A 12,959-nucleotide genomic window follows, 5' to 3' on the forward strand; every position below is an offset into this window, starting at 1 on the left:
AGGAAACAAAGACCGTTTGCATTCTGTTTATTTAAAATTTGCACTGATACAATAACTTGACTGACAGGTATATAGTTTCTACTTGCAATTTGTAAAGACTGCCAAAAAATGGTACTGGTTAATAATAATCTATGAGGAGGGTTTTTTTTAGTTTTTTATTTTGTTTTGGTTTTTTCCTCTCTCTCATGGGATAGTAAGTCATCAGTGCTTGCAGATGTTTTTTTCAGTCCTTCCCTGAAGAAAAATTCCTTGGTCTAAGAATTTCACGTTAAGATGTTTCCTTTTTACCTCATTATGTTGTAGGCTTTACTGTGTTTTGTCAGGTTCCATAATTTCAGTTAAAAATAACTGAACTGAATTGGAAGAGTAAGAAAGAAAGATTCTGTGTGTGTGTGTGTGTCAGTGATGGTTTTGCTACTAATTTCAACGTAATTGTGTTTTCACTCTGATACTTTACATGGTTCAACCTGAACAAGATATAACTTCAATTCCGGTTTTGTAGTTAAACTCTGAATAGGCTGCATAATTGAACTGTTTATAATAGAGCTGTAAGAATAGGAGGGTATCCAGTTTGTTCTGGAAATCGAATTAGCCTTAATGCATCTCGGTGTCAAAACTTGTGCTAATGGAACAATAGAATATAGGTGTCAATATTCTAAGGAAATGCAATGCTAAAAGACTCAGTCACAAATTTATCTGAACATATTTTTCCATAACAGAATGTGATTTCTAACAGTAAGTTTAAAATCAGTGACAGTAATGATATAGTCAGTAACAGCGCTATATAAAACGTTGATATTCCCTGAGAGGTAACCTAGGTTGCTTGATTAAAAACTTAAACAGTGTTTTTTAATGAAACAAAGCATGAACTGAGATATAATGTGTAGGAGCGAATATTCGGGGTAAGTAATAGAAGATACGCTAAAGAGAAGCTACTGGAACTTTGTGATAGGTATTCTTTGGTATAATGAGTTACACCAAAGAAAGGATATATTGTGTAACTGCTTTTTTAGTTCTTTTTAATAAATGGCCACAGTATATTAAAAAAAAAAAAACAAACCAAAATCAATTAGTAGTAGTGAGCTTAGTATTTAGTAGTTGGAAGGTGTGATTTATTAAATTATTTTATCTGGAAAAGCTGAGATGACAGGTGGGGGATCTTGAGCATAAGACAAACACAAGTCTAACATTTTTGAGGGTTCTGGTTTTTGCTGTTAGAGATCATACAGTTATTCTTGTAGATGATGATGAGATCAGCCTGTGAGTGAAGGGGAGCAGTTATGATTGGAGGTCTCTATTTCTTAAGAACAAAACAGCTTTCATTGAACAGCACCGAACAGCTGTTGAATTCAATGTTCTGTTCTGAAGACCCATTGCTCCAAAATTGAGTTGCATCTCTGTCTCAATATTTACGTGTATCTGCTGTTTTCTTTTGTTGGAAAAGGGAACCTGTTACAGTTTAACCCTAGTCACCAACCACGCAGCCACTTGCTCACTCTTTCGCCTCCCAAGTGGGATTGGAGAGTGAATTTAAAAGAAAGGAAAACTCGTGGGTTGAGATAAAGACAGTTTACTAGGACAGAAAAGGAAAAGATAATAATAATAATAAACAACATTTATAACAACAACAATAATTAAAAATATATAATTATAATAGAATATACAAAACAAATTATGCACAATTTTTCACCACCTGACAACTGATACAGCCCTTCCCAAGCAGTGATCACGGAACGATCCCAAGCAGTGATCTCAGAACCACGATTTCCCAAGAGAGAGATTGTGCTGTCCACCAGCTGGCTCCCCAACATAAATGGAGCACCGTGTCTGTAGTATGGAATACTTCCTTTGGCCAGTCTGGGTCAACTGTACTGATTATATTCCTCCCAGCTTCTTGCACCTGTACATTAGCAAAATCTGGGAAGCTGAAAAAAAGTCCTTCATCTCTTAGCAACAACTAATAACATCAGTGTATTATCAACATTCTTCACATACCAAATGCCATTCTAAATCCCAAATGTGGCAGCTACTGGGAAGAAAATTATCTCTTTCCCAGGTGAAACCAGGACAGAACCGTATCTGAAGAACAGAATATGAATTTTTAAGTATTTTTTTTTAACTCCAAATCTTGCACCAGTCCCAAACTAGTGCAATTCCACTGTTTTGGTGAGAAATATAATGGTCTTACATGAGCACTGAGAATCATGTAGGCTGTTGTCACTCTTGGGTATAGCTCCTTCCAGCAAATCCCCAAATCAGCTAAGCTGTGGTATAATTGTTGGTGGATTATTCTGTAGATACATTTCTGTAACTATGTCATTTCAACAAAGGATTCTTTTCAGTTTCTACTCTTACTTGCTTGCTCTTGCAAGCAAAGACTGTAAATGTGAAGAAATACAGCATGACTAGGGAAGTGTGCAACAAATATTCACTGCACGGCAGCTCATATGTATTTGCATTACTCAAATGGGGGGCTTCCCATCCTCCTTCTGTTTCTTGCCGATGTCTGCATATTAATCAAGTATCTGAAATATGCATGTGATAAGTAACCATTTATACTGTAGTGGTTATAGCTTTAATTGTAAATTTGACGTATAATAATTTGAACCATTTTTTTTCATGAGCTGTGCTCATAATTTCTTCATTGTATTATTTCCAATCCATTTTCCACAGCTGCAATCTGAATAAGTGGCTCAATTATAGTTAGTGCTATCCTTTAATATTCACTGTGCCTCATGGAAACTTTGAAAAAATATTCAATTTAAAGACAATTATATTGAATATCATGGTTTTCTAAAGACATTTGCATGAAAACAAATGCATGAAGAACTTATTTTCCTCTTCCGTACTCCTGTCTGCAGTAATAATTCTCCCACGTGACATCATAATCGACTGTCATATGATATGATACCACAATTCAGTGTCACCAGCATTTTCTGGCTTGGGCACGCAAATGAGTAGCATGGCTTGAAAACCAGGCATAGCCCTCATTTTGCTTCTGAAAATTGGATAGTTGTGATTTAGGAATCATTAAGAAATAAATGCTGCTATATATATACTGAAAATATAGAAATCTAAAAACATTTCCTGATGTGGTCTGTTTTTAAAAATAAGCAAACTGAAACAAGTTTGACCTTGCATTAAAACCTTTTTTTTTATATGATCTTTCTCTTTTTCAAAAGTTACCTACATTTTTTTTCTAGTGGCAACCTTAGTTTTAGGAAATGATACCATGTGACAGGTTTGTTCAGTGTATTATCTGGTCCAGAACTTGTGAAAATGTAGGCAGTTTACGAGCTGTGTTCCTTTCTCCTTTGCACTGTTCTTTTTCATTGCACTTAAAACTGTGGGCCTAAAGGCAGAATTTTCTTGCAGACTTTGGATTCCCATAAAGTAGCTGTTGTGTAACTGCTACCCTGCTATACTGGTAAAGTACGTAACACTACTACCCTACCATGTGTTTCTTTGAAGAGTGGAAACTAACCCAACTCTGAGCACACAGAAGGTGCTGTGTAGAATCAATTGAATGTAAATTAAATGTCTGATCTTCAGCTTCTGGCATATTATTCCTGCCCATACTCCTGTTTTATCAAATTGCACTTCCCATTTTTTAAGATTAGTAGAGCTTGAGAGTCATGGTTTATAGAATTGTCATCTTGATAAATAGTAGAGATTAATGCTTTCATCCAAATTATGCATTCTTTTTAGGATGATAACATTATATAATAATAGGGGCAGATTTCCAAAGTCTTGATCAACAAAATGATCACAGAAAGACTTCTTAAATAATTCATTTCCATCTATCAAGGCTGACATGAAGCAGCGTTACCAAGCAGCCTCCTTTTGACAGGATAGTCCATAGTACAGTTCTTATTCATTGCTCTGCTACTGGCAGAGGATCCTTTGCGGGCATGGATCCAGGTCCCCAGGAAACTTGGAATCATTCCATATTAAAGAACTGTAACTGTGGCTAACAAACCAGCTGCTGTATTGAGCTCAGAAGGAAGTCTTTGTAGCTGTGTGGAAGGAACTTAAGTTATTTGCATAACATCCAGCAGCCTTAGTGGGAAGGGTTGGCAGGAGCACAACAGCAGGGTAGACATCCAGCTTTTCTTTTCTGACCGTATCTGTCAGTGGTTCTGTTCTTAAATGCTACGATGAGATGAAAAGAGAAGTGAAGAACTTGACCAAAAGGACTGTACAGATCTGAAGAGAAGGTACTCATGATCATATTGACAGCATTCTTTGTAGAATTAATAATTTATTAAATTCAGCAAACAAAATTGTTTTATAATAAATAGTATCAACACCAATAGGACAATATTTGTGAGTTGCTAAATTCTCACTATGGAGAGAGAAAAATCTTAAAGAGCAACAAGTACAGGAGAATAGAGTGCTAAGCATCAGCATAGGTCAGCTGTCAACCAAAACATGCTATTGTACTGAGTTCTAGGAATTTACAGGAATGGTCAGTAACAAAGCACACATGTTTAAGTTAAAAACAGGCAGATTTTGTCAATTAGGCTAACTTCAGATTTTTTAAAAAATATTTACTAGTATACCTTAAATATACTATATCACATCTTCAAGTATTAGTATTAACAATAAAATGTCAATCTACAGTTCCAAATCAGGTATTTCTTTGGTCTTCCGTCACACCAGCTTTACACTATAAAGACAAATAATTCTCTCTTTAAATACTGTCTTCTGCAATGTACCTTCGCTTAAAAATACTCAGGCCAAACTTCATTGAGTATTTAAGCTAACACCACCACAAAAAAAAAAAAAAAATTTGTTTTTCTGTGGCCTTCAGGCTTTCTTCTGCCTTCTACAAACAGTGTGAGGCCAAATGGTAAATCACGTTGTGGACTTGATTGAAAACAAATGGGGTGGTAAGTGCATTTGTTTGTCTAAAAATCATGCAGGCTGCTTTTGAAATACTGTTCCTCTGAACACGTGGATTGTTTAAAGAATCTTTTGGACTCCTGTGAGGAGCCAAAAACTTTAAGTGGCATCATTGGCCATCAAACAGGAGTTGTGAGGAATTCATATGTAGTGAAAGTGAGTTGCAATGTTATATTGTTATTGTTACCCATTCCTAACAACAGTCACATAGAAACCACGTTAATCATGATGCTGCTGAAACTTTAACTTGTGTTTATTAACTCATTTCGGTAGAAGAGTCCTGAAGTTTGCTCTATCAAACACAACTTTGTGTTGATTTTTGACAAGCAGAAAAAAAATAATGTGTCAAGTTTTAATCTATATATTCCTCTCCCCTCCTCCAAAAACCCACTCCTGGATTTTGGTGGGAGGGGGCAGGTATTGAGAATTTGTATGGCATTAAATGTATGGGGAAAATCACTTGTCTTCTGAGCACTTCTTACCACCTCATATCTTCATTGAAGTAAAGGGAGAATTAATATTCCAAGCTAATTTGACCTGACCTTTTTTTTAAACTCTGGTAAGTGCGTATTATGCTTATTTACAACATCATTATGTTGGCATTTTTGTTCAAGGAACAAAAGCTGAAAAGGAAGTACATAATGTGCTGTGTTGTTTCTTATTTTAGTCTAGTTTTGTGCAGTGGGGTAAAGGATGAACTCTGCCTGCAAATGAATCTTCACAGCATGAGTCATGGTCGTTCTGAAGACCATTAAAGCCGTTGAAGAATATTTTTATATTCTAACAATTCCAGTTTTGTAAGCAAATTAACGCTTATCAATAGGGCTACTATCTTTTCTTATTTGTCGAAGACAGCAGATGTGCGCTTCAGCACAGTAACTTAGTTAACAGTCTACGTTTCCAGCTGGAAGAATATAGTGTAAACAGAAACAACTACAACTGTTTTACACAGCTAAGTAATAGTTTACACTCCAAATAAAGGAATGTAAGTAAATCTCTCTTGAGGGAGAGAGAGAGAGAGAGGAAAAAAAAAGTTAAATACATTTATTCATTGAATTAATCATAGTGGAGATATTACTTACATTTAAAATGTTATTTTTAACTGGGATAAAACAATTTTCTTTGTCTAAGGACCTGTTTGATATATCTTGCTTACATTTTCTACCAGTCTTGCCCCAGTATCTCCTATGTGTATTAGCCAGTTTCAAGCAAAACTTGAAAAAGATGTCTTAGAGATGGCTATGTTCTTTCATGTTATGTAAAAAAAAAACAACCCAGTGATTAGTCAGAGAATAGGCATCTAAGTTGCTATCAGCATTGAAGGAAATACAGAGATAATTGTATGTGGCTACTCAGATACAGGACCTGGTCTGCGTGTGTACTAGTTGGTCAACAAGAGAGATGCGGGTTCAAACTGCTCCCATCCTATGAACATCGTATGGGAAACTGGGATTATTGCATTTGCTGAGTTTTCAAATTGGAGAGGATAGAAAACCATACAAATCAAGTCTCATTAGTTCCAGTTTCATGAAGTGTTATGTACATACAAACAACGTTGGAAGCTTACTGTTACTGACTATAAACATTTTAATACTCTTTCTCTGTTGTTTTTTTTTTTAAACAGATAAGACATTTTTGTGGATTAACACTGAACTGAATGCATCTGAACTGAAGAAAATGTTCTAAGATTGCTCTCTCCTGACAGAAGTGGAGCAAAAATGGTACACTGAATTTTCTGCTTGCACTTCTGGGAAGACTGTAACTATTTTTATATTGCAATTTATTGGCCCATAAAAGACAATGTAATAAGAAAAGTAACGTAAATTTATGCAATAATAGCAGTTCCCCTCCCACGGACTGGACATGAGTGATCAAAGGTCTTTGCAAGAAGATAAGCACAAAGTTAGCAGAACTTCCTCAAAGTTCAGAGAGTCTTCGAGAAGCATGCAGTCTGATGATTATTTTGCTAGAAAACTTAAAGCTTTGAATGGTAGCATGGGTCCTCCTATTTCTTCAAGTGCTTCTAGCAAACCTGAAAATAATCAAACAAATGGTACACCAGCTGTGCCTAAAATGGGTGTTCGAGCAAGGGTATCTGAATGGCCTCCTAAAAAGGATTGCTCTAAAGAGCTGAGCAAAGCTGCTTGGGAAAACAGACCTCCAACCAGTTATGAAGGTGTTGGCTCAGTACTTCCCAATGGACAAAATGACCAAAGTGATGGACAACAAGAAGAGCTAGAACTGGAATTTACAGAGGGCAAATATTCGATTGGAGATCTTTTTGTTCATTCCCCTCAACGGGGACTTCATCCCATAAGGCAAAGAAGCAACAGTGATGTGACAATAAGTGATATTGATGCTGAAGATGTGTTAGACCAGAATGCTGTTAACCCAAATACTGGAGCAGCTCTTCATCGGGAATACGGCAGTACCTCTTCAATTGATAGACAAGGCTTGTCTGGAGAAAATTTTTTTGCCATGCTAAGAGGATACCGGTTGGAAAATTTTGAACGTAAAACCCTTGCTCCGTTTGGATTTTCTGAGTTTTTCCACTGTGATCCTACAGTTTCTCCAAGTCTACACGCTGCTGCACAGATTTCCAGGGGAGAATTTGTCAGAATTTCTGGCTTGGATTATATGGATAGTGCCCTACTTATTGGTCGAGACAGGGAGAAATCTTTCAAGAGGAGACTAAAATCAGAAGCAGTAGAGACATCTCTGTTTAGAAGGTTGCGAACAGTTAAAAGTGAGCATGAAACTTTTAAATTTTCGTCTGATCTGGATGATAGACTTGACAGAAATGTTCGTTCTTGGAACTGTCAGAAATGTTTTGCACATTATGATGTTCAGAGCGTTTTGTTTAACATAAATGAAGCAATGGCTACCAGAGTAAATGTAGGAAAAAGAAAAAATATAACCACTGGGGCTTCAGCTGCGTCACAAACTCAGATGCCAGCAGGCCAAACGGGAAACTGTGAATCTCCTTTGGGAAGCAAAGAGGACCTCAATTCAAAAGAGAATTTAGATGCTGATGAGGGTGATGGGAAAAGCAATGATTTAGTATTGAGTTGCCCGTACTTCAGGAATGAAACTGGTGGGGAAGGAGATAGACGGATTGCACTTTCTAGGGCAAATTCAGCATCTTTTTCTTCAGGTGAAAGTTGTTCTTTTGAGTCCTCTCTGAGTTCCCATTGCACAAATGCTGGTGTTTCAGTACTGGAAGTACCAAGAGAAAACCAGTCCATTCACAGAGAGAAAGTGAAGCGTTACATCATAGAACACATTGATCTTGGAGCATATTATTACCGCAAGTTCTTCTATGGAAAAGGTAAATTTTTCAAATGCAACTGTTCTGAAATATTAATGCATTAGATTTAAGTTGCTTTCTAAAGATTTTTTTTTTTTCCTCTCCCTTCTCTATAGAGAGATCTAAGTATTACAGGGGATCCTGAAACTCTTTAATAGAATTAAGTCTGTTATTCTTGCTTTCCCAGGGGGATATTCAACAACCAGTGGGTTATGTATAAAGTTATGCAATATTTGTGTAAGATCACTAAGTGTAGGGTAGTTTAAATTAGTGTGTAAACTAACTCCTCTGAACTTAACTTTCTCGGTGCGAAGGAGATAAAGAAGACATTTATATCAGTAAATGCATTGGAAATACTGATACCAAGAGTGCAAATCATTATTTTCTGAAAGGTGCCTCCAAAAGAGAAGGTTTTATGATTGAGGCTTCTGACTCCCTTCTTCTAGATTCTATTGTCTTCAAGTGTCTCTTGGAGCCTTTCATACTGTATACACATATATGTACTCCTTGAACAGAGAGTTTCTGATGATACTTACTTTTGCAGCTTAAAGAAGGTGATTTTATGCCTCTCCCCTACCCTTCTCTTTTGTTCTTTTAGGATATGTTCCCACTGCAAAGTGCCAGGGTTCTCTTCTCAGCAGAGTAATTATCTTGACTTGAATTGTTACCCACATAAACTATTTCCACTTTCTGATCTACTTTGGCTGCCTGTATTCAGTACTGCATTGTGCAATGTGTGTGAAATCTCTGTTTTTGTTGGGAGAACTCCAAAATACCTGCCTCTGTCCTTTCTGTGTTAAGAATTACAGCTCAGTCTTTTTGCTGTTATTAAAAGAAAAGAAAAAAAAAATCTGCTTCTGTCCTTAGAAGACTGTTTGTTACTGCCCGAGTCTTCCTGAACTCATACTTCCTCTGCTTTCTAACTATATTTGAACAGCAGGAAATAAGCACTGTACTGTACTCTTTCCTTCTGCAACCCTTTACAGGGAACTCGAAAGAGGATCCAGTACAGTGCTTGTTTTCACAATATGGTAGACACCTAGAACACATTGGCTGTAAAAACACTGTATTTAAAAGGCAAGGTAGAAAAGAATCTGGATCTGTCATGGAAAAGGAATAAAAAGACCCAGAGCTAAGCAAGGAACGGGCAATAAATTCAGAGGTTCAAAATGGCTTTTAAGCTAGGCAGATTTTAGGGGAGCAAAAATATTGAGGGCATCAGAGTGGAAGAGAATGAAGAGAAACTTGTAACAAAACAATGGCATATTTTTTTGAGGGGCGGAGAGAAGAAAGGATTGGTTTAGGTAGAAATAAAGGGAAGATTGTCAATGGACAAAGATAGTGGCACAATAGGAAAAAGAAAAAAGACAAGGATTAAGCAAAAGGAAAGAGGACTTATTTGTGAAATGTGTTTATTATGGTTGAGTTACAGGTTCTGAAGGGCTGAACATCTTTTGTGAAGAAAAATCTTGTCAGATTGAAAAAAAAGAAAATACAAAGAGTACTCAAACCCACTTTAAATAATATACTATAAACAAACCTAATGACCTTTCTGGAAAGTTGATGCAAATGTAATTATTTTTAATTAAGTTTTGTTTTGGTATTTTACATATATATATAAAATATATACATATATATATATGATCTCTTGATGAAAAGTAAAGTAGGTTTATATTAATACAGTATTGAAAAGTGAAGAAATAATACCTGAGAGTTTATCTCACATAGTATAATACTAGGAAACTTGAATTGTTACTGTCCTTGTTACTAATTGTTCTGTAGGTAGAGTTCTTAGAAGGTAAATATGATGTGATGCATTTACTATCCAGTAATAAATTGTCAGCCTCACATCTCTCATTAGCAATGCAATGTTCCACATTATCTTTCTATAGATCTGTAACATAAGCTACATGAGAGAAATCTGTATTGCATGGCTCTTATGAGACAGATGGCAAGTCAGGACAAACATGTTGATGGAACTAAAAACTTAATTTTCAGTACCTATTATCTCAAGGCATCAAGCATGTGAGGAATCTCCAGGTTACTTCCAGCTGAATGCAGTTCTCACCTAAGCAAAGTTAATTGTGGATAGAGGAAATAAAACAGACATTTTGCCTTGGGCACCAAAATGTCTTGCTGCTGTGCTGATCTCCCGTTGAAGAAAAAGTGACATTTATATGCATACTGAGTCTTGATGCTCTTCCATGACAGTGAGCTCTCCTAGCTGATTGTTCATTGAATTGTAGATTTAATAGCACAGTTGAATTTAGCAAAATAATTGTAGAAGGATGAAATAAAATTTAGCAAAAAATAATAGCTTGTGTATAGAGACACATATAATGCCACCAGTTTTCATTGCCTTTAACGAGATATCTATGAAAAAGAAATAACTTTCTGTATATTTTATTTAGTTCACAGTTTTATAATTGGCACTTGTCAGCGTACAAGTTTTATTTCTGTTTTAAGATATATGGAAGAAACACCCTGGCATGTGTAGCACTAATTATTCCATTCCCTTTCAAGAAATGAGAGATTTGGAATTCAGTGTCTTCTGAAATGAGCTGTAGTTTTATACTGCATATTTATAAGCTTTGTAACTATTGTTAAAATAAAATCCAACACGGCTGATGTAAATGATGTTAATGTTTATGGTAAATATATTCTCAGTTTTCGGTTAAGGTTTGTAAAAGCTATTATATTTTATTTTATCTCATAGATTTGATTTATTAATGGTGTCCTTTAGTGAACTATATTTTTGTGGGATAAAAGGGGATGAGAAGGGAAAAAAAGCTATGTTGATTTTTTAAAAAGGATTATTGACATATGCTTTTATTTTAATTGATTTGTCCTTTTCCCCTTGTGGAATTATCCTTGTAATACCTCGAGATTTGACTATTACTACCGTGCTTTTTATTTGAGGGATGCTTGCAGCCATTTCTTAATATGTTGTTGTATCTATCTGCTGATATGAAACTGAAAAAATGTCCTAGAAGAAATATGTAGCAAGCTTTTGGTATTAACTCAGTTTTGTATAAGGAAGAGTTTTGTATTACAAAAAAACTTGACGATTATTCCTCAAAATGAAAAAGTAAAAAATGAGAAATATTTTACCATCTTTCTTTAAACAGTTAGAGAATAGAACTTATTTTCTTCGCTTCTCTCCAGTCGATACTTTTAAATCAACATAAATCATTTAAATGAGCTTAATGAGTTTGTACTTTATGAATTTTTTTTAAAAGTGCCTTGAGTTAAAAATGTTTTCCCCAAATCCCAGAATACCGGTAGCCATGCTATTTTTTAATTTACTTCAGCTTCTTTAACTCACATTCTTGAAACTCCTATATCTTTTTTCTTTTTAATGTACATAAATAACATCTTTGGTTTTGTCTTTCATATTGTGCAAGAAATAAGCAGATATCTGCCAAGCTTGCATTTTTCTGCTCAGTAATACTGCAGCCAAGAAATCTAACTGTGTAATACCCTTTTCTAGATTTACATCAAAATGGAAGGCTATAGAAACCCTAACTGAGAAGTTTACCCTTTGTCAAAGCCTGAATATGCAGCTTTGAGGAGTTTTTATGTTGTTGAAAGTGTTTGGCCTCTGAATCTTTCTGGTCTGTAAAATCCTGTTCCATTTGATGAATTTGCCCACTAAAGCTCGAAGTTTTAGTTTAATACTGGGAAATTCATGAGGTATGATTTATCCGTGCAGGTGGAATGCTCAGGCTGGGGAAGGAATGTAGTTGGTGAGGATGAGCGAATAATTTAATGTCTGTGCCCCTTTGATCCCAGGTGTTCCTTCCAAAAAAAGGATGCTAGTTGTAATGTACTGCTGCTCATTTTCTGTTGACTGGGAGATGGGGAGATGAACTGTAACCACCAACATACTTTATAGATGTATTTTTGAAAAGCTACTGGAAACTTAATTTAAACTTGATTTGATAAATAAGACTGTCATTTATGTAGAGATAACTTTATCTTTTTGTATTTCTTCTGAGAGTATGGATGACTTCTCAGTGAAAGATGTTTTGCAAAAACTTCCTTTCTATAAATGCATTGTAAAAAACATTTCTATTTTAAAAAAATCTATAAAAAACATTTATATAAATACATTGTAATATAAAAAAGTATCAAACTAGCTCAAAAATGCTAGCAAAGTGTTTTTTAATTCAGATATTCGTAAAAAGAGAAATTAGTCTCTTCATTGTTATTTAAAATATGGAATTATAGCATAAATTACGTTGGAAGACATTTCTGAAGGTCATCCAGTCTAATTCCCTGTTTGAAGCTGCCTTTAAAAGTAGGTTCTGAATAGGCTGATCAGAATCTGTTCCCCTTTATCTGTCCCTTTAGTTTTTGACCGTCTCTAAAGATGGAGATTTGACAAACTCTCCTGGCAACCTCTTCCTGTATTTGATTCTCCTCAATGAGAGGCTGAATCTTGTGATGGTTGCATTTTGTCCTTTCTCTCTGTACCTTGGAGAAGAGTCTGGCTCTCCCTTCTCTCTAACCCCACATCAGATAGTGGGAGGCTAGTGGGAGGCTCCTTAACTGGCTCTTCTCCAGGCTGCACAAGCCCATCTCCTTCAGCCTCTCCTCATCTGTTATATGCTCCAGCCTCCTAATTGCCTTGGCAATTCTCTGCTGGCATTGTCCCACTCTGTCTGAAACTGCACACTACTCCTTAGGTGGCCTCACAAGTGCCAAACAGAGAGGCATAATGTCTTCTCCTGACCTGCTGGTATGC

At 35.8% G+C, this 12,959-nt stretch overlaps 1 protein-coding gene across 2 annotated transcripts in view; it reads left to right on the forward strand.

The window, feature by feature from the left end:
* Positions 1 to 12,959, forward strand: part of SIPA1L2 (signal induced proliferation associated 1 like 2) — a 144,418-nt gene that overhangs the window by 53,333 nt on the left and 78,126 nt on the right. For both annotated transcript variants that reach the window (XM_086744725.1, XM_086744726.1), the window contains exon 3: positions 6,530 to 8,233. In XM_086744725.1, coding sequence (XP_086600851.1) covers positions 6,769 to 8,233 — 1,465 coding nt within the window. In that variant the 5' untranslated portion in view covers positions 6,530 to 6,768. The remainder of the gene's footprint in view (positions 1 to 6,529; positions 8,234 to 12,959) is intronic.

The sequence above is a fragment of the Chlamydotis macqueenii genome, chromosome 3 (assembly GCF_036417535.1).
Source record: "Chlamydotis macqueenii isolate bChlMac1 chromosome 3, bChlMac1.mat, whole genome shotgun sequence".
Taxonomy (NCBI): Eukaryota; Metazoa; Chordata; class Aves; order Otidiformes; family Otididae; genus Chlamydotis; species Chlamydotis macqueenii.